Source organism: Hippoglossus hippoglossus, chromosome 17 (assembly GCF_009819705.1).
Source record: "Hippoglossus hippoglossus isolate fHipHip1 chromosome 17, fHipHip1.pri, whole genome shotgun sequence".
Classification (NCBI taxonomy): domain Eukaryota; kingdom Metazoa; phylum Chordata; class Actinopteri; order Pleuronectiformes; family Pleuronectidae; genus Hippoglossus; species Hippoglossus hippoglossus.
This window is the reverse complement of record NC_047167.1, coordinates 15,187,447-15,213,036: the sequence shown is the minus strand read 5'-3', so window position 1 is coordinate 15,213,036 and position 25,590 is coordinate 15,187,447. Positions and strand designations below refer to the sequence as shown.

The following is a 25,590-nucleotide window of genomic DNA, read 5'->3' as shown; positions in this document are numbered from 1 at the left end:
AAGTTCTACGACATTCATTCTCTGTATTTGCTTTTCAAAGGGTTTAACCTGAACCAGGTCATACGACAATCATCACAGCCATTCGGGGTTAGTGGCTTACATCATATCAGGAAGGGAAAGGTGGTATCGGAAAACATTTCGAAATCGGATCATCTCAAGTGGCAGGAGTTTTTAAAATGAGTCTAAATACACTGCTGTTGTAGCATTGACTGATTAAATGAGGGTAAAAGCACAACAGTATCTGCAATGTCCCATTTTAAAAATCACTGATCAATACTGAGGCTAAAAGGGTCAAACTAAAAGTCAATCCTGCTTCCTAGATGAGACGAGCTGACTTTTCTCACAACAAAGGACACAATCTCAAAAAAGGTCTGATAATGTGGAAGCATTTACAGAACTTCTTTCTCCATATTATTCACAGACTTTTTTTTTCCCATTGCTAGATATTTGAGAAGGCTTCATCAAAAATCTGATCTCCACTTCACTCTTATCTGTTAGATATTCATACATCCGCTGGATTGAGGGTTAGAGCTCTTGAAACCACAGGAAGGAACAGATCAGCTTGAACTCAGCCAGCCAACATTGATCATATCAACACACCCACAACCCTGTATTTTGCATATACTGGAAATATTTGCCTGGATGACACTATGTGCAAAGCATTTCCCATCACTCGTACTGTATGTGGCCATTTTAATAGATTGTTTATATAAAAATGTCGATTAGCAGAGCTTTAAATCTCCATAAAAGTGGCGTTGACTAAGCCGTTAAAGTTTTTTAAATCCCCGAGCCACTTCCTGTCAGTTGAATTTACTGCACTGGCTGCTCGTGCTTTGTGCGACTTCTACTCTTCCGCTGCCTGCCGCTTGAATGCAGGTCGCATTCCACTTTATTTGGGTCTTTTAAAAAAAATATATGGGCTCACGCTTCCTTCTGAAATGGTTGTGACAGCGTGTGCCACAGTTTCGATGCGGTCACTGCGGCTGAAGCTCCTGCCCGAGCAACCGAGCTACGACATCACCTAGAACCAGGAACTGGAGGAGACCATCTTACAACAGGGATCACGACAGCCACGACGCATGTCAACACGATGGTGCGATCCTGTCACGAGAGGGTCTCTAGTGATCTCAACCTCACACCTGTAAAGATTCACGATGGCAACTTGCACAAAATCTCTCCCTGGGGACATAGACACACCCAGTGCTCATAACCTACTACAGCAGGTGTCTCCAGGCTCATATTTCGCCATGATGACAAACACAAACAGACTCACAACATAAAACAAAAGTCCAGCCTCGTTGTTGCGGCTGGTGACAACGCTTAGATTCCACTCAAAGGCTGCGCCAGTGAGATAATCTGACCCATCATCCTCACTGCCATCAAAATGGATTGAACCGAACAATAGTGGAAACAAGAATTATTTTGAGATGGCAGCATCGTGCAAACAAAACAAGTGCATCACAAAAGCAATGGAGAGCTTTTTCCACTCAGCTCCACTGTGCACTATAACCACTGTAACAGGCAAATAAAAAAAAAGGCCTTTTGTTGCTCGGCACTTGATTATTGTCCATCACCACAACAGGATGCATGCTTTTATCATGGGGCGCACATAGATGCATCAACCGCACAACATTTTGATCAAGTACTCGCTTAAAAGGCAAACATCTAAAGCTCAGAAAGAGATTTCATCAGCACTTTGTGAGTCTTATACATCTTTTACACCAAAATCTAGCGGCTGCACGCAGGTGATGAGGAGATTGACTCCCTTTCCACTGCCAGTAGAGGAGCGTGCCTTTCTGGTTGTCTTACCCTGACGCGTCATGTTCAATGTCACAAATGCACCGGAAACTGAGGCGCTCTCACTACGCTGTCTTGCCAAATTTGCGTGTTCATGTGGATTTCCATCACTGCTGATCGGAGCTGGAAAACAACAAATGCGTCTACTGCAGAGTCATTTGACCTGGGAGTGAATGCAGACAGACCCCAGATTTAACTAGGGGTTAGTGGGGTTTTTGACCAGTGGAAAAGGGGGCTTTAACACCACTTAGACCTGAGGAGACTGTTCAGGAGGCAATCAGACTATGTTAGATCTCTTATACACCAATATTAGCAGATATATGCAGTCACATCCATTAAAAAAGGGGTTTGACTCCTTTCCCATTGCCAGCAGAGGTGTTTACCTTTAAGTTTCTTTTCCCCGGTCTGTCAAACGCACCAAAAACTGAGGAGCTCTCTCACCTCGCTGTCTTGGCAGATTAGTGAATTCGTACGGGTGTCACATTTCCATCACTGCCAATCAGAGCTGATATAAAAACCCATGTCTACTGCAGAGTCATTTGGCCTGGGAGTGAATGCTGATTCTATCCATTCACATTGCAGACAAAAGCCAGATATTAGTGAATGTTAGTGTGTTTTTTGACCAGTGGAAAAGAGTCTTTAGGGATGAAACTAGAGCTAAAGATCACAGTCAAAGTCAAGCTGACAAGTGGAGTCAACCAAAATGTCTAATACATGTTTTGTGCTTGTGCCAAGTGATGGAGGCAACAAGAAATCACATTAGCTGCTGTGATCACATAAGAGACTGACAAGATCAGCGGTGAGAGAGCAGTCACAGCAAACATGATCAAATCAGACATGAGACTGATTCATTCAGCTCATTCACACCAGGAAAATGCTTATCTAATAACGTGATCAAATCAGAACATCCTGTCCTGTTCAGACCACATTCGGATCTCCGTGCGCGACTGATCATCCTCCTACGAAAGCAAGACTCCTGCGTCCAGAGAAGAAGCCGTCGGACAAAGTCCCTCCCTCCTGTCCACCAGGCTGACAGCAGGCATCCAAGATGTGTCCGTCAGCCGTGGAAAATAAATACATCCACATCTGAGGAGAGCCACGTCCTTCACTCGCCCCTGACAAGGCTGCGCTGCAGGATCAAAAGAACTCTAAAGAGACCTCAAAACACGAAACTCCGACGCTGCACTTTTGCTGAATCAATTTGCTGCATTTTCAAATCACCCTGGAGACGAAGAGCTTAATACATTTTCCTTTTGACCAAAGGATATGCATTGACTTTCTTTCAGGGTATATACTGTACTTGCAACGCTTATTTGTCATGCATGTTCACATCTGCATCGTAAAAAAAAGAAGCTACGTACCGGCAGAGGTCTGCTTGAACTTCTCACTCTTCTTCTTCCTCCACTTCCACGGCTTCAGGAGACGTCCCAGAGTGGCGAACTTGCTGCGACGGCGGATGGGTGGCGTGTGGCTGCCGGAGAGCAAGGACTCAGAACGCATGGCGGCCAGCCTCTCTACTTCCTCAGCTGTAAGGGGAAACAAAATCTTGTTTAGGTGAAGATGCAGAGGTGGTGATATTCTGGTAACGGTGCAGGAGAGCTAGCTGGGAATGCAGCACACGGTTTTTGCTTACAAAGATCCAAGCAGCAAGAATCTGTGCCAAGTGGCCTCATGAAAGCCTGAGTAAACAAACCTGCATATCAGAGAGCAGCATTACGCTCCGAGTACATTAGCTTGCCAAAAACACACTGAACAGACTAATAAACACCTCATTAAAAGGGGGGAACTTTCAACTGTTCATCAAATATTGACAAGGCCCAGCGATTTGGACTTATTTTTTTACGAACCACTGGGCCTCAACAGCAACACAAATTACGCATTTTGCTCTAATAAACAATTACACGAAAGTCTGAATTCAAAGATGCTGCAGTCCATCGGCTATAAATGGTGCCCATGTGATCAGAAAACAATATCTGGTGATCACACAAATATTTCTGACTCGCACTCAGCTGCTGCTTTTAAAACAGCTTTAAAACACTGTGGGAACAAAGCCAGCAGCAAACAGACTCCCAGGGGTCTTACAAGAGCAAAACCAGTGTAGTAGATTTGACTGGATGTTATCTACTGTACTTTCTGGACGACCACTGGTTTGCGTTCATATAGATGGTGAATTAAAATGAAGATCCCTGAGATGAGTAATTAATTATCTCTGGCAAGACGGTTATGTTTCCCCCCCCCCCTCCGTTTGTTTGTAAGCAAGATTACACAAACACTACTGGAAGGATCACGGTCATACGGATTGCAAGATAGGGCGTTTTTCATAATTTTCGTGATTTCTCAAAAATGTGTGAATCTTGATGGAAAACAAAATCAAAACATGTTTAAGGGACTGATATATAGGAGTGTGAGTAATTTGGTGCAGATCCAAATAGAAATCCGGATGCTGTGAATTAAATATGGTTTCATAAAAGGACTGTTGGACCTCAGTGGTGGTACGACCTCTACTTAGTGAAATTCGAGTTATGTCTGCTTGCAGACTTTTCAAATCAATGTGCACATGCAAACACAACATAGCAACAGGTTTGCATAGCCAGATGTAAACAAATGTGCGAATGTTAAGCTATTGGTCTGGTTGAGGCAGATGGACTCCCACATAGAGTCTGGTTCTACTAGAGGTTTCTTCCGATTTCTTTCTCTCCACAGTGCTTGCTCGTTGTGGGAACTGTTGGGTTTCTCTATAATTTTTAAAGGACCATACCTTACTATGTAAAGTGCCTTGAGAAAATATACATTAAGATTTGGCATTATACAAATAAGATTCAATATTGACAATAAGAGCAGGCAGGTTTTATTACAAAAGGGAGAAACTAATTCAGCCAGCTCTTAAGCTTGTCAATGAATAAGAACCAATGACTTCAGGGTATAAAATCATTCATAAATCAATGTATATGTGATTTGCAACAAAAAAAAAAAAAGAAAGATGAACAGATGAAGTATAGAAAAATAAATAAAAGCAAAACATAATCTAGAAAAAGGTTTTCATGGCAACACTGTCGTGCTCCAGTTCATCTGAAATGACCCCTAGCACAGCATCTTGTGTTTGTTATAGTGTCAACATGTTGCATTAGATCATCACCCTTGACATGTCGTCAGGGAAAAGCGCTGGTCACTCGTTTTTAAATAATCACATTACAACCGAGATGTTTGCCGATATACATGAATCATGTTACGGACCAGTCCCCTCCCCAGGGCCACGGGACAGCGAGATAAATCATGCGACTGTAATGCAGTGGGTATCGGTTCCACGGACCATTACTTGCAGCTCTGGTGCCTCAGAGCCAAACCATCTTAGCAAGCCATGTCACCAGCCCACACTATAAATACCTCCACACAGTCGCTGCCGATTGAAGCCAGTCCAGATTCATATTAGTTCAAATCTGAGTGAAGTGACACCCAACAGCCGAGCAACAACAGCTCCGAACACTATGATGATAGAGAGAACTATGATATTTTAGTAATCGCAATAAAAGAAAGTGAACACCTTACATCAAACTGTTATTTGTATGATATAAATCCTCTAAACATCACTGTATTGGCAAAAGAAGCATGCATTTCCCCCTCAGTTGGACTGAACCATTTCCAGGCAGTGAGCCCCAAACCAGCACATCTACAATTTGAGTCCATTCTATTTTTAGCCCAATTTATCGATTGGTAAATAAAAATCTGCCGATATGAGCCTTTCACAGACATACTGGTATCTGCATTTATGTTTGCCAATATGAAACTTTTATTTGCCAGAATAAACAATGCTGAAAGATGTGCATTTATTCATTTTACATTAAAACATTTTTTTTCTTTTCTTAATCTAAGCTCTATATATTTGGTTGTCTGTGTTTTCTTTTTCTTTATAGTTATTTATAATGGTTTATAGTTAAACTGTAAAATATCAGGCCTCAATTAGATTTCTTTGTCGTAAAAGTTTGATAATGACATCTTAGGAATGTTTGGCGATTTTATAAACAGCCTATATATCAGTCGATGTATCGGTTTTAGAACATTTGTATTCCTCATTATCAGTGATGGCCTCGGCCTCCAAAAATCTATATTAGTCTGTCTCCAAATTATAATTTAACACAATCTTGTCAGAAATCAATTTTCAAAGTAAAAAGTAAAATTATCTTCCAAGTAAGGTGATTAAAAAGGTGCCGTTTTTAATGATTTCCATGACACTGTTCTTCCTTTCTCGGCCATCTGCTGCACACCACCTACATTCCTCACCAATGTAGCACAGCCAACTGATGGCTGCTTTTAATTAAAAACACTTGTTAGCACACCAAGATGGCTGAGTGATGATGATGTAATGACACCTTACTGGGAAAATGGCTTTGTGCAACCAGCCTGCAGAGTTTCAAGCCTTTTCACAGACCAGGACTAAAACAATCCCTTCATCTGCATGTTCTCTGTGATGCAAAGCGAGGAGCAGCACGAGCCCGGCCCTGACACAAGTTCTGATCCGGTCTCCACAGCGGGGACGATGCCCAGCACTGCTTTTTGGGGCCTTAACGCTACAATGTGTGACACTGCAGAGACATGTCGAGCATCTTCTACAGGATGTGAGCACACACACACACACACACACACACACAGACACACAGCACATGCGGTGATGGAGCCCGGAGGCACGACCATGGCTGGATAATGGAGCAGCCTCTCCTGGATGGCAGCATATACCGCAGGGCTGCAAAATACATGGGCCACAACCAACCACAAGGCTTCCCCCTCCAGCTTCACTCACCGTCCTGCGTGTCGTTCCCGCGGCTGCAGTTGCTGCAAATGTGCTTAATCTCTTTCCCGATGTGACAGTGGATGGTGAAGGGCATGTTGTTGTTGTGGTGGTGGTGGTGCGGGTAGTGGCCGTGCCCCTTCTTCCCGCTGCCTCCGCCGCCGCCGCCTCCTCCGCTGCTGAGCGACATGATCTTCACCAGGCTGAACGGCTTCTTCTTGGGCTTCTCCACCGCCACGGGTGCGCTCTGCCGGCAGCCCGTGGCGAACCAAGTGCCGTGCATGATGGTGGGCGCGGGGTCCACCGTCGGGTAATTGGCCGTCTTGAACATCGCGGACACACACACACACACACCCCGGAGTGGCTTTTCAAAATTAAAGGGCCCCGTCAATCGAGTCCTAACTAAGCCTGACCCGCAGCCGCCGCGTCCATTGACCCCGAAAAAAACAGTCCCTTCCCTCGGCTGTGTCCCTGCACCTTTACCTGAGATCCCAATCTGTTGTGTGCGCAACGCCAAATCCACCGCTGCTGCTCAGAGGAGGAGAGCTAAAGCCCTGCGAGCGGATCCAAGTGAGCTAATAATAAGACAGAGGCAGGGTGAGTAGTGAATGGCAGCGACCACCTCTCCTCTCCTCTCCCTCCCGGAGCTGCACACTGCAGTCGGTTGTAGCTGATCCACGATTAGTGGGGCTGAGCAGTGCGCGCCTGTGATTGGCTGCGCGCTGCGCTCCTCTTATAGGCCGGTGTGGAGGAAAGTTGCTCATCTAATAATGATATTCAATTCAATTTTTGTATTTTTTGTTTGGCAAGTTAGATGATTTCAGAGATGCTCTCTGTACTGCTGCAACAACAACAAGGCAACACAGCCACGTACACCACTGATTCATTTCATGTGCTTTCGGTGGGATCAACATATTTGATTAGGCTGAATAGTATTTTTAATTCTAAAAAAGTGCTTGTAAATCAATTCAAGGTGTTTAAAAATATAAAAATATGTAGAAGGGATGAAGCAGGAAAGAAATATGGTCAGAAATATACAGTGGCGGATCTAGGATTTTTCTAAACCAGAGGCCACACAGGGGCCACAGTTTACACAGAGGGGCCAATTATATGTCCAAAATCCATGAACGAGTCTTGATTCAGCGAGGTGCACATTTAGGTCACCACTTGTTTACTTTAGCTCCTTAGCTTTGAACAAAGCCACAGGTCAGTGAATATATTTGGAAAATTGTTCCTTGTTCAAGCACATTGTTTAAACATTCTCAGCAAATTTGACTACTTTTTCAAAGGTTGCTGAGAGGACAGGGGCACTTCAGGGGCCAATCAGATTTCAACTGGGGCCGGTGCCCCCCCTGGCCCCCGCCCCTGGATCCGCCCTGTAGATGAGATGGAATGTCCACCACCACCATACAATGCAATAGGACATCCGAGGGGGGAAATAGTCAATTTGGCAATCGTATAAGTGTGTGAAATAACTAATGATACTGATTTTGATAACCTGATTTGATCATCCAGACTTTAGCAAAGTGTAAAAAGAAGGGGGCGGGATCAAAACAGGGGTACTGTGAAACCTCAGAGCCTAGGTAGAAAACAAGTTGTCAAAAAAAAAGAAGACATTTAAAGATTATAAAGATCCTTCTCAGATGATTTAAGATGCTTTATTAAATGAAATTATCTATAGTAGAACTTACACTGATCTCTAAAACTGTTCGAATGCAGCTGCTTCAGGTTGTTAGTTCTGTTTACTCAACATGTACTGCACTTTTTAAAGCTCTAAAAGCAGACTGTATAAAGAAGTTGAGGGTGCGTTGATGGGTAAATACTTTACTGATTTCTTTTCTTTTTTAGAATAAGCCATAGAGTCGTTTGGTTGTGGACACATGCAACCCTCAAATGACACCACTGAACAGCAAACAAAGGCTGTGTCCTTATCATGTATCCGCACACTCACTAACGAAGAGAGGGGGAGAATTGGAAAATCGGGACAACAAAGATGCATGCAAAAATTACAACATCTATCTAATTGTGGGCATAAAAACAGACAAGAGCTGAGAGAATTAAAATCAAAGAACAAACGCACAGCGACGGGACCCTAATCAGTGATCAGAAAGCTCAGTACTTCAAGTGAGAGAGAGAGAGCTCAGCCTAAAGTAACAGAGAGGCATTAAAAATTCCTTCTCTACATCCCGAATTCCAAACAGCCACTCACTCAGTTGATCTGAATGAAGTTACTGTGCACATTTTTGGAGGGTATTTGATAACATTAATGACCGGTTAATGAGGCATTTATCATTGGAGAAGATAACAGGCCCCGTGGCGTTGCCAATCACATTTTCCTGCGGAGCCGTGAATGGTTGTGAGCCTGTGGTGAGTGTCTTTGATGTTCCTTCAACGTGCTGCAGCTTATTCCAGTGACATCAAAGCCCTCTCCGAGATGAGGGACAGAGGCACTTGATTTACTGCCACCACGGTGCAATGCAGCAGTTGCCCTCGGTTGGCTCTTTGTGGTGCAAAGTTTCTCTCACTTGCATCGACGTGTGTGTAAAATGTTTCGACAATAGAGGCTATTTTTACGGTATGTGTTTGAAACAAAGATTCAGAGGTTGAAGAACGAAAGGTTTTGACATGCATGAGGGAGGTAGCACTACAGCAAAGTGTGACTCTGTGTGTATGTGTGAGTGAGAGAGAGAGAGCAGGAGAGAAAGGGAATGAGGGCGAGTGACAGAGACTTTAAGTGGTCCTCAAATGGGGGTCAGCAAACACCCACCCGACTGTGGCACACCGCCAGGGGGTCCGTGAAAAGTTTCCAGATTCATCCATTCAAATTATCATGACAAATGATTATTTTGAGTAGTTTTGAGTAGTTTGTGTTGACATCGTGAAAATATTTTCAATACACGTCTTGTATCTTTCAAAGACATTTTAGTCTAAAAATAAGATGTCAAATTATCCTTTAGGAAATACATGAGGGGGTCTCTAGCATATACTCTATCTTGCAAGGGGTCCTTATTGGCTGAGACAAAAATACAGAACCTCTGCACTAGGGATGCATGCTGTTGTCTTGCTGCACCACTTTACAAACAAGGACAGTGATGACCTTTCTTTCCTTGTTTACTCTTATCTATTCATATTATACTGCTTATAGACCTTGGATTACCTTTATATGTGCCTAAATCAAAAGTCCTCTGAACCAAGGCTCAACACTTGTTTGAATTGTTTCTAAGGGACGTTGACACGGACGGACGTCGTGAAAAGAGTCGTTCCAAGTCCATTTGCACTTCAGCCTTAATTTCCTATTAGATAATCCTGACAGAAAAAATCAACTGATTAAAGCTACAAGACCGGTGTGTTTGTTGACTGTGAGCAGGAAGGGTCACATGTGGCAATGTGGTTATGTAACTGCTGTGTCAGGCACTGATCAGTGCTACAGTTTGGTTTATTTAAAGAGAAAACAATGAACAAAACAACGACAACAATAATAATAATAACCACAGTGATTTCATATTTAATACTCAAAAAAAGGATGTTGTATCTCCCTTTTAAACATGTGTGAAGAACTGATATTTAATCCGTTGTTAGACTTATTAACAGCACATTTTAATATTGGATTTTTTAATCGAAAACTTTGACAGCTTTTTAAAAAAATAAATAATTTTGTAACTTTTTAGTTTTTCCAAGGCTAGCTTCCACTTCGGGGACTTGAGTGCGCCTTCTTAAATAAGTGCTGCTTCCTGCAGGAACTGCTCTGAACATTGTTTTTGAATGTAAAACTGGACTATATAAAATATTTATTTGACTCAACTAGAGACAGTCTGCAGAAACTGTGAATGTTGACCTTTTTATACAAAGATGTTCAGCTGTGTTTAACTGAAACCTTTAACATTAAATTACATTTCTGTTGTTTTCACGTTGAAAGAACCCTTTTACCATGCACTGAATATTTATTAATAGATATTCTGTTTCAGTTTGACTCAGCTATTCATTGAGGATATATGATGTTTACATTAAGGTTATTATTAAAATCCAAGACTCTATCTACTTTCTCAATGTCCCTTGTGTCATCTTCAACTCATTTCCCCCATTTTACGAGTCAGTCAAGCTTCAGGGGTTAAACATAGTAGTGGATTTATGTTATGAACAAAAATCAACATGTAGTCAAGTAGCTTTCACCCATGTTCTGACCACGAGATAATTCTGGTGCAGTACAGGACAGTTGTCAACAGAGTGTTTTTGTGTGTGTGTGTGTGTGTGTGTGTGTAGATTTGTGCGGTTAATGTCAGTCCCTTCCTATAGAGACTTTCTGTTTGAATCTCAGCACTGGTCTTCAAAATCCAAGTGAAAACTTGTGTGGCTGACAACATATACATATACCTGACACTCGTCACAAACTGTCACAATAAACTGAAACTGATGGAGTCGACTGACTCAAAGCTGCCTGGAAGCTTTCACTGATCCTCTGTGACTCACATCTGATGGATATGCTCTCACACTGTGTTGTTGCCATGACGCTTCGTTAAATGTACCACTAACAAGCAGGATGGAGCTTTTTGTGTTCTGCTGGTCTTAATAGAACAGACTTTTCTTTACTTGAAAGGGAGTCGACATTGTTTTTTTAGGTTCTGGTTCGAACTGGTTTCCTCGGATGTTGAGCAGGTTTTAGGCTAAACAATCTTACAACTTCCGACTGAGCAGCCTGTCACTACAAATCTGCTGTTCCTGTTCTCCTTGTATCTCTCTGTCTCTTCCCATCTGTCATTCTCCCTCTGCATTATTATCTCTCCTACTCCCTCGCAGCGCAGACACACACCACTATCTGAAATGAATGTTACTCTAATAGTGCCGTGCTTTTTCTTTTCCATTTTTCTGACTTGCTGTAGGGAAATGTGAATCATACAATTATAATCTATAAGGAGAAATATTCCTCAATGTGCAGTTATTGGCCTCACCTTCAGCTCCGAGCTCAATCTTCCTCCTGACAGGCAGCTGAGGAATGTGACATGATTATGTAAAGTCAACACTTCAGAAGTGGGGAGGCGATAGACTGACAAATGCCAAGGAAAAGTGAGGCACGAAAAAATTTACCCACTTGTTTGTGCAAACAGTCGAGCGAGTCGACAACTTTCCCTGATTGCATTAAGAGTCACTGTGAATATTATTCTGCTCAGCAGCCAACAGAAATGTTTGTATAATACTGTCAAAGTCGGTTAGATACTGTGGTAAGATGCCCGAGACAACACTTCCAGAGAGCTGTAAACACATGACTGCTTGCTTTTCTTTCCTCGCTGTCACAGTTCATTCCTTCCTGCCTGTCTCTTCCCCTTCTTCTCTTGTCTGTCTCATCCAGACTCACTGTATTTTCAGCATATTTATAACATATTTACAGGTATTAACACAATGTTTCAGGGGCAAATCGCATATATTGAGCGTTATATACCCATCAATCCATCTTTTTATCCAATACTGCTCATCCCTCTCTTAGGATGGCAGGGGGTTGGAGTCAAACCCAGATGACACTGGGCGACAGGTGGGGTCTACAACCTGAACATTTCACCAAGGAACAGTTAAAAATATATCACAGTGAAACCTAATAAACAGAGTTTTGTTTCTCTATTATTAGGTGAATACAATACCAGTGTGTACTGACAGTTTCGTGTGGGTTTTTAAACTGCTGTTATGTTGTTGTAATGTTGTTTAAAGTTTTGAAAGGTGCTATATATATGTACTTATGTATTTACTTCTATTGGAAAAACAACCAATACTACATTTTTTCAATGGACATTGTTGTCAAATACATTTGAAAATATCTTAGTAATCTTATGATATGTTACCCCAATTGATGTTAACTTGACAAAAGACTAAATTCAATAATTTGATTCGTGTAAAAAACAAAAAGTCATTAAATGTACCCATAAACCACAATGTAATCACACAATAATTTTGTTTAAACTGTTGGAATTATAGGCTAAGAATAAAAATGCATTATATCATGTGCAGCTTTCCCATTTTGCCCTGTATAAATGCTGTGGTTATTGTGGTGCAGGCTGGAAGACAATTTACTGCAGAGCTGTTTATCACATGTAATATTCGTTACAATGCTGCCACCTAGTGGATTTACTACTGTAGTAATATTTGGTTATCTATGTTGGATTTTAGATTTCTGGATATAGAATTTTGTTTAAATAATAATCAAGTATTTAAAAAAATATTCTTCTTTGTTGTTGTTTTCATTAATTTGTTCCTTATTTATTCAGTTTGATTTTCTTGATATATAATTTATCAGTGACCACTCATGACCATCTTATCTTCCATCTACCATCTAATAAAGTTTGTTGAAAAACTATAAAAGGGACGTGGGCTCCATGTTGGTCTCCTGTCTTCTTCCATAGTTAAAACTAAAATGTCCACAGCTTCACAATGAGCTCGACACTACAGCACCGTGGTAAGTGGACATTATAACAAAGCTCTAGCCCCGTTAGCTGCAGCGGTTCATGGGGGTTAGCTTCACGCTAGCGGTGGTAAAGGCGAATGTTGACGGAAGTGCTGTCTTCTTTTATTGTGATTCCCTTTCACCATAATAACAATAGGTCGTGTCTCCACTGTCACCTCACTGCTCCACACGGGTGTTCTCCCCCGGGCGGCCTCCCCCTCTCCTCCCTGCGGCTCCTGGTGCCTCCTCTGCAGCTGCAGTCCGCGGCTCTGTGGCAGCTGGTGCAGCAGGGAGCGGGCAGGTACTACGGTCCCCGAGCTGCTCACCTACACCGAGGGGGTTCAGCTCGTTCTGGGCCTACGTGCCAGGGTAAGAGGGGGGGAGACCCTGCTGGATCTGCTGGATGTGTGACCGCAGTGTGCAGTGATGCTGCTGGTTACTAACACCTCTTCTCCCAGTGTGCTTCTGTACTGGTGCAATCCATCCAGTGCACTTTCTAACTCCACTAAATATATTGTATGTGACAAATCTCCACCAACAGTCCCCTCATGAAACCACATTTAAATTCACTGTCAATCAATCAAAATTAATTTGTGTAGCCCATATTTACAAAACACAATTTACCAAAACTACCACAAAAAAAAACATTAACAGGGGGAAAACAAAGAAACCTCAGAGAGAGCCACTTGAATAGATGTCGCGTGTAGCCGAACACATCAACACATTTTAATTCAGTGTTCTTGTGTTAAAAACAAGCAAGTAAGGAAGTAAATAATTCCTGGATTCACCTCCTGATCCAGATCCACACCAACATTTAAGGGATTCATTCTTCCCTGACCTATACAACGTCCTCCCACAAAGTTTTGTGACGATCTGTCCAGTAGTATTTGTGTAATCCTGCTAACTGACACAGACAAGCTAAAAAACAAATGCAGATGAAAACATAAGCACCTTGGAGGGGATACAAACTAAAATCAGTTTATATGCCTGATTGGCAGCCGTGAAAGTACCCCAAAATGCATCAGTAACTAGAATGGCCCGAGGTCCAAGAGGCCCCTTAAATTCAATCAAGTTGCACCAATACTGACACACTCATAAATATCAGTCTTCTAAATGTGTCTGATTTTATTTATCACGATTCATGATTTATTCACTGGGAACAAAAATCTATCTTGGATGTTCCTGCTCCTCATTTTGCCCATTCTTTCAATTCTCATACATCATGCTATTTATGGTAGTTGTCACACAGATGGTCTGTGCCCCTCAGGACCATAAACTGTATATAAAAAGGACCACACCCCCTCATGTGACAGAAATAAAGCCTTCACTAACTGTGTGTCCCTTGATCTGCCAACAGGTGGTGCTGGAGTGCTGCCGCAGTGAGGATTTCTCCAGCCCACAGGCCATCCAGCTCCATCTGAGCAGAATGAACACCCACATCACCAAACAGGAAAAAGAAGTGGGTGCTCTTCTCGAATCTCCACCGATTTCTTCTTTGTGTCATTTGAATTTACTCATGTGCTTTTGTTGTTTTTACAGGCTTCCTGTACTGAGGTAAAAGCATCAATGACAAACTTCCTGAAGCTTGTTCACACACTCGTGGATGATCAATACCAGAGGGACATATTTTATCAGGTGAGATATTTGGTTCTTGACCTTATAAGTTAGATAAAAGGCTTAAATTCCCACATCTGGGCATTCATTTTTTGGGTCCTTTTTCATTTGTTCTTTAGAAAATCTTCCCAACTGTGTTTGGCCCCAAATATGACTCAGCCCTGGAGGCTCTAATGAGACAATTCCTCTTCAATCTTCAGAAGCTGCTGCCTGTTCCAAACCTTGAACAAGTGGGTTTCAGACGCACAATAATTTTGGGACAGATACATTGAAAATAATACTAAAGATAATAACTGATGTTATGCATCTGCAGCTGTGAAATATGTTTTATTGAAATCTAAAGATCGAGTTCATCTGTTTTGTTCTTTTTCTAGACTTGTCTTTGGCTCAGCCTCTCCTCTTCTGTCTTGAAAGAGTGTGTGGACTTCATGAAACAACCCAAGCCCCTGAATACACTAATTCAGCATCACAAACATCTTGGGCATGAAGTTTCACAAGGTAGTTGTTTGAGGGACTTCTGTTTTCATTATTTCTTTTAAATTTTCAGATACTAACGCAGTTTCCCTTTTGTTTTCTAGCTCTGTCTTCCTCTGGTGACGACTGCATCCTTACCGAAGGTCGACAATGATGAAGGAGACAATTTTGTCAGATCTGTGTGTATCGGTGAGGACTGACACAAAGATGACTCACTTGGGAGTGAGTCTGAAAGGAACTTAGAATCAGACGTGGTGAAGAATGTGGACAGGATTGGACAACAGCATGCAGATGATGCGACTGAATACCAAGGAGAAGTTGTACTCAAACCTTTTGATGGAGGTGAGTCAACAGACAATGAAGTGGACAAAACATGGTTACAACACAAACAATCGCACAACAGGACGTACTCAAAAACTCTCTCAGCAAACTAAAAAAGCACAGGGTTACTGAGTGTGGTTTGATGAACAGACCAGCTCGGACAGAGACTGACAACCAAAGTAGATTTCTTACAGAGATGAATTTGCATCTTAAACCTAAGGTCAACACACATAGAAGGGAGGATGAACTTCTGCTGGCAGGGGTCTGAGAACAGAGTCTTCCAAACTTCCACAATCTTGTTTGTCGCTCCTGTGGCAAGGTTTTCACTTACCCAAAGAATTTTGACAAACACCAGAGGATTTGTGTGGCCAGTAGTAAACAACAGATGCAGACAAACCCACAGAGTTCTACAAGCTCAGCTCATAAATCAAACCCTGTTGATGAGACTAAAGTGGCTTTGCTTATTAGTGAAAGTGACACTGAGCCTTCAGATGTTGTACCAGTGTCTACTGACTTGTGTAAAAGAAGCAATCGTGTAAAAAAGTGCTCTTCATGTGCTAAAATGTTTATGTCTTCTGCCGACTTGACAAGGCACATGAGATGCCACATTGAGCAGAGTCCTTATCGCTGCTCTTATTGTGGTAAAGACTTTGACAACTATACAGACTGCGAGACACACGAGGAAAGTCAGTGCAGGGTTTCGAACCAAGACCCAGGAGCAAAGAATGAATTCACTGAAGAGAATTCGTTAAGAAACACAGATAAAGGGAATCTGGAGAAAACTGTGGTTTCAGTTGCAGATGCACCCTCCAACATGGAGGCTGGTCTTGATTGTAAATCACCTATGATGTGTCGGGAATGTGGCCAGGGATTTTCTTATTACAAGAATTTTGAGAAGCACCAGCGCAAATGTCCCTATAGACCCTGCAGACGACTCCCAGTACCGGCCTTTCACCATCAAGTGCACCATGTGTGAGAAGTACTTCTCAGAAATCGTCCCCTTGAAAAGACACTATGCCAAGTCACATAAAGTCAGAGGCCCCTACCCTTGTCCGCTGTGCAGGAGAACCTTTGTGAGGCTGTGTGAATTGGTTCGACATCAGCACAACAGAAAACTGGACCCGTGCTCCACCTGTAAGAAATGCTACACAAAGCCGGGACTGCTGGAAGATCACAAACAAGTTCATAGTGCGATTGTAACGACACACATTTGTGAAAAATGTGGGAAGAGCTTCGAGTCCCTCGCTCATCTGTTTCTGCACCAGAGAAAACACAAAGAACAGCAGCCGAGTATCTGCACTGTCTGTGGTAAACAGTTCAGCACCAAAGACTATCTGAAAGCACACATGATGAGGCACACGGGCGGGTATCCATGCCCGGTTTGCGGAAAGAAATTCTATCAAACAACACACCTTAAATGGCATCTGTACAAGCACACGGGGCAGGAGCCGTACCTCTGCGACAGAGCCCAGCGCGGCGCAGCTCAGGGTTCACATGGTTCAGCACACAGAGGAGCGGCTGTTCAAGTGCGAGGACTGTGGTGTGTGTTACAAGAGGCGGTCGCATCTGACGAAGCGCCCCAGAGAGAAGCACATCAGGCTGCCGCCGTTCGTGTGCGAGGTCTGCAGCAAAGCCTCTCGATTGAACAACGTGCTGAAGAAGCACATGATGGTTCACACAGGAGAGCGGCCGTTCACGTGTCCGAAATGGGGCAAAACGTTCACGAGGAAAACTCGGCTCAGGGAGCACAGAGAAAAAGACATGTCTGTAACTTCAGGCCCTTTTTGGTGTTTTCCTGTGTTTTAAACTGGTCATGTGTTGCACTACAGTCCACTACATTACATTCTGTCATCAGCAATGCCTCACTGCATTTTAAATTAACTGCAACCACAATATTCACTGATATTGTGAATAATTCCCATTCACTCAGTCTCTGATTTGACGTTTCCTGGCTTCAAGGTTTCTCCAAGGTCTACAAGAAGCCTAAGGCTGTACAAAGAGAAAGAGAAGGAAACAAACAATTTACGCAAGGTAATAACATCCTATTAAAAAAGAGATGGTATTAGAAAAAGACTGGTGAATTACACACTCAGAGCTTTGTCACTCATCTGTTGTGATGCTTGAATAAACTCAGAAGATAATGAGTGTTTCTTGTTAAACTTTCTTTGAATCTTTGCACATAGGCAGTGAGGCAGAAATCAATTATTCAACAGAGAAACCAATGCGCAAGTATTTTGATGGTTTTTAATTTACATGAAAAAAAGTGAGCTTTTATTTGGGATTGTTTCATATGGTTATAAAATCAATATTCATGTAAAAATACTTTACAAATAAAAGTCCTGCAAGTAAAAATAAAGAGTTACTGACACCAAAGTTCATTTTGTGCAGAATAAACCATCTAATAAAGTGTTAATTTATCATATCTATTTATTGCATGTTGTATTTTATTTATTATTATTATTTCTCATTAAAGCGTTGACATTTCATAAACAGATATTTGTATGTGTCTTATTTCATTGATTAATTGATTGATTCAGCCATTATAGTTGCTGTGATATTTCTTCTGATCAATTCATCAATTGTCCAATAAATCATTTCAGCACTACTGCCTGTGTAAACCTTTAACCTCATGCAGAACCAGGCTGTTGCAGAGAAAGCATAGGTCCACCAGGGAGCGATGGTGCTCCAGGTTCTGCCTCAGTTTCATCAGCCAAGAATCCGACTGTTATGTATCTGCAAGTTGATTAAGTCTTAATTTCACAGACCACCTCCCATGAAATGAAGACGGGCAACAGATTTCTATAAGATCATGAGCAGCTGTTAAAATCAAAATGGCTTTTGGACGATGACAAGAACATTTTAGAATTAAATCTTGTGATGTGTGACTGTAATCATCTTAAAGTTTTAGAAGAAAAAAAGATGTAAAACAACAAATGCTGGATGTTTGATCAGGTCTCCAACATCAGATACATTCTGTCTGAGTGCCTCTGTCTTTGTTCCGCCCTCAGCCGTGTCTCTGCAGAGCTCAGAGAAACCCTCACTGTGGGATTTTCCATTTTGTTTCACCACGCTGTCGTCTAATTCAGAAACAGTGTTGCAGGCGAGGTGATGGAGAGTGACAGACTGCAATTTCTTTTTTGGGAGGGGGTGTGAAAATGAACATCTCTGTAATAACCACGCAGCGAAGATGCAAGGATTTTTGTGTTAGCCCTGTTTAATAAAAGGTGTAATGAGGGGAAAGGGAGCAGTGCAGGCTCGAGCTGAGGATGGGATGTTGCTATAACAAAGCAATTTTGAGGTAATTGGGTTTGGATGCTCTGTATAGTGGCAAAAAATCACACTATTTGACAGCAGGCGAGTGCATATGGGGGAAAAAAAGCTGAGAATCCAGCAAAATGAAAGCAATCTCCAGTGAGCGCTGCAACACTTGATGGTAAGCAGACTGTGCCGCTCCTCTGGGATGTTCTGGCTGTCTAGAACACACTGATTCTTCCTCTGACTCCATCTGTCCCGCTCGCTTTTGATGAACACCACAGTATGAAGTGCAGCTCAAGAGCTTAAAGGCCTCTGGCTTGTGTGGCTCTGCTGAGGACGAGTACCTCAAGCACAGGTAGCTCAATGTTATAACGCCCCAATAAAGGGTGTTCTTTAGTTACTGACGACGTGCGAAACTGCTAAAGAATAATTTCCTGTAGACACAATAGGTTAATGTATATCTGGAATTTACACAGCAGCTCTTGATGTGACTTCATGCACTCGTTAACTAAAACTAGCAGAAACCATAGACTGCTCTCTAAAAGTGAAGCAAAATCTCCACCTGATAGCTGCAGGATTAGTCCTTATCCCTGTCCTGCAGCCACTTGGGTCAAAATGTCAAAGTTCATGTCAAATAAATTGATTTCTGTCAATATAGTTTTCATCACACGGATGTGTGTTTGTTTTCCGGTAAATTTGGTTGTAATTAGTTATTTGATGCTTTAAAAAAAGGGGTGAAACGGCACGATTGACGGTTGACTTGTCTTTGGTGGAGCATGTGTATCGATAGGACCTGTCAAGCTGTTTAAACCTGGAACTGGACCCTGCATCCCCTGACCATCACCCAGGGACCGTGCACACATCTCGGACCCCGGGGGGGAAGAGAGCCTGATCCCTGGTCCAGTGGGCTCAGGCCCTCTGCCCCCCGACCATCAGGAGGCAGTCGCCATAGCCATTTAAGTCCCATACACAGAAACTTCTGCTTTTAATTTCAATTCATACTGTTCAAACTAATATATATATAATGTTGCTTGTTTGTATTCTACATATTTACCAACACAATTTATTTAATCCATCTTTAAATTGTTTGTTGTAATAGATTTTTTTTTTGCTTTATGAAAATCTTTTCTTTCTATATAATTTGAAATTTTCCAGCTGGCTGAGTCGACCTTTTATCATTACAGTTATTACATGACGCCATGACAAAATCAATTCTGTAATCAATTCTGCACTGGATCTGTGGGACGTGCTGCAGGTGAAAGGAGAGGGCCGAGTCCCCTCGGCTCAATTACTCAGCTTCACAGAATAATTCTGCTCCCTCAGATCCCAGCCTTTTATACCTCAGGCTATTAGTCTGTCTTTACACTGGCTTACATAACTGTCTGAGAAGAGTAGGCATAATTTAACATAATATTCAGTGTAGAGCTCACACACAGCATCTCGGTTTCACACGAGGAAGTTCCCTCCAAAATGAAAGTTATTTCCACCCTTATCGATGACAGGGAGACATATATGTCAATATCAATCCATTCATCCATGATCGACGTCGCTTCTCCTCTTTAGAGTCGCGGGGAGAGCTGGAGCCAATCCCAGCTGACATTGGGCGACAGGCAGGGTACACCGCAGACAGGTTGCCAGCATATCACAGGGCTCTCTCACTCTCACATCCACACCTACGGTCAATTTCCAATCCAATCAACCTAATCCAATCTGCTTGTTTTTGTAGTGTGGGAGGAAGCCGGAGTACCCAGAGAAAACCTACGCAAACAAGAGGAGAACATGCAAACTCCCAGGCCGCCCCTATAGGCACATTTTGTATTCTAAAAATATCACATTGTAGTGCTTTTCAAAATAGATGCAGTGATTTAGATTCACTCAGGGCCTGAGGATTAACAAACAGACTGGTGGAGCTAATCAAATGTACATCAACTCATCACAGTGTAGTAGAAATCTGAACTGCAAGAGCCAAAACATGTTCTGACTTTCATGATTAGAAAACAGGATACAAACTTTGAAGTAGTGCTGAGTGGTGCATTGCAGCTTTGATTGAATTGAGTCCCAGTTTTGCAGCAGCGTTGAAGTGATTCTGACTCTGTAAAGTCTCTTACTCAGCAGAAATGTCCTAAAGAGCTGCTGCACTTTGGGAGCTGCACTGGGAGCCACACATTCTGTGGACATTCATCATGTCTACTTCACATGTACCCCGCACATGTGGGACATTACACTTTTTAACTGTTGTAGAAATCAGGGACCCATCCCTTAGACAACAGGCTGGATACTGCATGTTATTTCATTTCCTTACGTCCAAAATAATTCATCGCATGTCGCTTTTCATTAGGCGAAATGAGCATCAGAGAGTGGCAGTGACTCAGTGGAGCTCGCTCCTCCAGCATAATTGCTCCTTGGCAATGCGTCCCTCTCAGATTGCAGTGGTATCTTTACCCCCTCTCTGCCCATTGTGCTGCCACACTTACTATAAATATGACCCATAAGCACATCATCATCATCGACATGCAGCTTTCCTCAGCTCAGCTTTCTGAAAAAGGCGTTATTCTTCAGCTGGCATGTGTTAAGCACATCACAGCCAGGAGCCTTTCTCACACTTGCAAGAGTGGCACAGGGAGCGAAAGAGATGAATAGAAAACAGATAGAGAGCAAAAGATCTGGGAAGATGCAGCAGCTTCCTGCAGGCTCTTATACTGAAGACACCCTCTTGTCATTTTCTTTACACCATCGTGCCACAGAGGTTGCCAGGTGTTCCAGCCAGGTGACGCCGATGGTTTATTTGATTTGTCATGCAGCAGGAGCATCCGATAATAGAGTCCTGAACGTAGGATTGCTATTTTTCGCCCCATTTTTTTTTCGACTCATGTTTTATTCAGACCTAGGATGCTTCAGCACAAGAGAGCCTATATGTGCAGCCATGTAGGGAAGATGGATGCTGATGCTGGTTTTTTTTTAAGATGCAGGGGCTGTGAGTCCATCATACAAGGGTCTTAAATGTCAGAAATGTGCTGTGCGCATGTGTTTGGAAGGTGCGGGTGGGGGCTATGACAGAGACATAAATCAGGGCTGATGGAGACAGAGAAGTGATACAAATCTCTTCTTGCTAATTATCAGCACTTTGTCAAACACTTTTGCTAATCGCCTCTTGTGTCGCTACAGATGTCTAAAAATATTCCACATTCAGCAGAGCCTGCAATGTTGCCCCGGCCCAGGAGTTAATCTGAAATTCTCTTTCCCTCTGAAGCAAGGACTGACAGCTCAAAGTGGCGATGGCACATTCCGCCATGTCTTGACCTTGTAGTCACCTTGCAGCTGCTTTTTGAATTCTGGATAATCTGACTAGACCCTCTTCAATGAGAGTGACTATGCAAATCATTTCTGAACTACATGCATGTCCTGCTTGAGAGGTTGTGCTTGAGTCCTGGCCAGTAGCTGCATGAAGTGCTCCACTAACTGTACAATGAACCCTCAGGTAAACCCAGCAGGAACATATAGCTCTGCAGCAGAAACGTGTCCTGTCCCACCATGCAGCTGCCGAGTATTGATCGTACTCTTTCGGACAGCAGTGCTCACTGCACACAGACTGCAACAGAAGCAGCAAAGGGAGAGAGAGAGAGAGGCAGGGGCCGGTGGGTGGTAAATGAGTTGAGTTTAGCTTTTTTTAGCTTAATGTGGCTGCAACACGGAGCCTGGTTGAACATTCAATTGTGATACGAGAGTACATGCACACATCCAAACACTGTTTCAGTTAGGCTTGCAAATTTGAATTGTAATGCAACTGCACACTTGCACAAAAGCTATAGGGGAAGTACCCGTTTTATCTGTTCCCCTATACAACTGCAATGCAGCCAAGTCTTGGCTCCTTCAGTTTTTCCATTTGCATTCAGGCCAGGTATAAAGGTGACAGTCCCAGCCACCGGCATCCAAACACCTCTACACTGCATCCATCTGCTCATCCCAATTAACATCTGTACAGTGGGCGTGCTGTGATTAACGCCACATATGCCAGTGCAGACCAGAGAAGACCCAGAGCCTGCGAGGATGAGCTGACCAGTGTGTCGAGGCTGCGAGGTGCATAGAAAAACAAGAAAATGACTAAGTAGTGCGATTCTGATATGCTGCATAAACATGGTATTCTTGAGCCGTGCACAAATTATTGCACGGCTATAAGCCGGTAGAGAACGTATTCGATTTTATAGGAAATTATGATGGCACTCAGTAGAGCGCATCATTTCGCCAACAGTCCACTTATGAAACCACATATAAATTTGCCAGATCTGTATTTTTATTTCTATCCGCACCAAATTGCACAAACCCATAAATATCAGTCTCCTCATCAAGACCCATGAATTATTCTCTGATAAATCAAGGAAAATGTAAAATGTCCTATCTCACGATGTTAATGAAAGTAAAGAAAAATGTCATTGAAATCGGTTGAGTATCAATTTATTTCAAAGAGCGTTAAGAGCCGAGCAGTTTGCAGAATGGAGAGAAACAAAGCAGCGGACAGAGAGGAAAAAGGTCTGCCTGGTAATGTGAGCAACTCAAAATGTCTGATCTCTTCAGCAAAGGAACATTAGTGGCAAATCTAAAGTGCGGTGACTGGGAGAGTTTCTTCTGTGTGGCACGAGTCTGAGGACAGAAAGCAGATGGGACTTGAGCCGCTGAGTGATGAGCAAAATAAAACAAGCCAACCTCTTCCAGTGAGACGGACGCTGGCGTCCACAGGCGGCTCACTAACATGGGGCGGAGCACCCGGACATGCACACCCAAATACACATGCACACATCTCTGCCTCTGGGCTAATGGGCACGATCCTTAAGTAAACAATGATGATTCCAGCTCCACAAACACTGTGATCTCTCAGCTGCTGGTCCAGTGTGTGTGTGTATTCGTTTTTGTTACTTTTTTGGACCTTTTGCAGCACTGACTTCATCAGGACCAGCAGTCCTCATGGGGACCAAAGCCCGGTCGTAATGAAGCAAAACTTAATTTCGGAGGTCCTGGTTAAGGTTAAGGTTAGATGTGATCTAGTCGTGGTTAAAGTTAGAGATAAGGTTTTGTTTAGGCTGTCTTCAATGAACGAAGGTCAATGCAAAGTCCTAATAAGGATAGCTGCGCAAACCTGTTTGTGTGTGTGTTATCCAGGTAGTACTCATGTTGTGGGGACCTGTAAACACAGGGGACATGTCTTCCTTATGGGGACAAAAAAGCAAGTCCTCATAATGTAAATTATTAAATTTTAAGGTGAACACATATTTTAAGGTTAAGGTTAAGGTTACGTTTACGTTACAGACTCTCTGTGTGTGTGTGTGTGTGTGTGTGTGTGTGTGTGTGTGTGTGTGTGTGTGTGTGTGTGTGTGTGTGTGTGTGTGTGTGTGTGTGTGTGTGTGTGAGAGAGAGAGAGAGTGGGTGAGAGGGCGAGGCTGAGCTGATGGCGAGAAGCTCCATAACAGGCAGTAATGATTGAAATCAAACCTGTGAAGTAGGTCAGCCATCCATCCACACCTCCGCGCTTTAATATTTTATGACAGGTGACACTGTTGTTAATAGCCGCACAGTAACTGATGCCATTATATCTTTATATCTCTGCGACTGCCCGCTGGGCCATTTAACTGTTGGGCAAATTAGATTAGTGCAGATGCTAAACAGGCCGATGCAATAAAGCGATGTTTCATACATTCTCCCTGATTCCATTAGAGGCCCGCGGGGTGCGTCATCATTTGTATGCTACAGCCTCGTTCCTGCAAAAAGTCTAACCCTGGATCCCTATTGGGACTCACTGATCCGTGTATCAGCACCAGGGAATAAACAAATATTTATATTAGCTGTTTTCACACAGAACAGTAGAGTTGGCTGTGAGGTGTCATCTCCAAATCTTCACACGGACAAACTCAACACACATCAAAACTAATCACACAACTTAGTAACAGAGCAGCAGATGCCAGGTTGGCAGCATTTTCATTATAGACCTGAAAGCGTTGCATAAAAAAGTGGAATCATAGAGGTTCATTGATGAAAACATTTCCACTGGCTCCAAAATAAAGTACTTTACATAAAAACAATACATTTTGACCTGTGTCTCTGTTACCTCATCATTTTTGTAAAATATTAGGTTGTGTGTGTTATAATGGCCCCAAAAAAACAAATAGAAACCACAGCTATTGTCTCGTCTGGAGCCAAACACAGATAATTGCTCGCTTGTTGTTTCCAGTCCTTTGCAGCTCTGATCATTTATCATTATCAAGCACCTGGGCACACAGACACGAGACTTTTGGTTTCCTTGGCGATAAGAAAAGCTAAATCCTGCTCCACTTCTTCAGGTGGAAGTGAGTCAACAGCGGCGTTGTACAAATCGCCCCCACACCACCCTCACGCTTTGTGTGAGGCCGTTGTAGAGTGCGGGAATAAAAAGGAGCAGAGAGACAAATGGCAGCGTCCCGTCACTGACAACAAGCTTTGTCTCCGCAGGCCAAACACTCACTGGCATGAGAGGAGCCACCTAGAGCTGCAAAGGCTTATCAGAGAACACCATGCTGCAGGCTTTTTATTATTATTATCATTATTATTATTTTTTTTTAAGATTCATTAGCCTGAAGATCACAACTGGGAACCGTTGCTCTTTTCCAGCAACGCCCAGGTTTAAACTGAGAAGCTTCAATTGAGAAGCTGCACTGGAGCAGAGTGCGGTTACTTTATGATCTGATGACCTTCTGGTAACAGTCCAGCCTCTTGCCGGTGTCCTGACTTGAGATAACACAGACTCTACTTCATGCCGAAATTATTTCCAAAGCCATTTCATTGGTTCCAACTCTTTAAATCTGAGGTTTTGCTGCATTACTCAATTTTAAATCTTCCTAAATTGTATATCTTTGGACTCTGTCACTGTTGGTTGGACAAAACAAAGCAGCCT

The 25,590-nt window shown here is 42.8% G+C and overlaps 1 protein-coding gene across 4 annotated transcripts in view; it reads right to left on the bottom strand.

Moving 5' to 3' along the window:
• The window catches only part of LOC117778233 (phosphatase and actin regulator 1-like), a 47,204-nt gene that overhangs the window by 20,075 nt on the left and 1,539 nt on the right, over positions 1 to 25,590 (bottom strand). For 2 of the 4 annotated variants that reach the window (XM_034613645.1, XM_034613646.1), the window contains exon 2: positions 3,159 to 3,323. In XM_034613645.1, coding sequence (XP_034469536.1) covers positions 3,159 to 3,323 — 165 coding nt within the window. Of the gene's footprint in view, positions 1 to 3,158; positions 3,324 to 6,592; positions 7,288 to 25,590 lie in introns of those variants that run through there. The other 2 variants (XM_034613644.1, XM_034613642.1) reach the window with 2 other exon arrangements.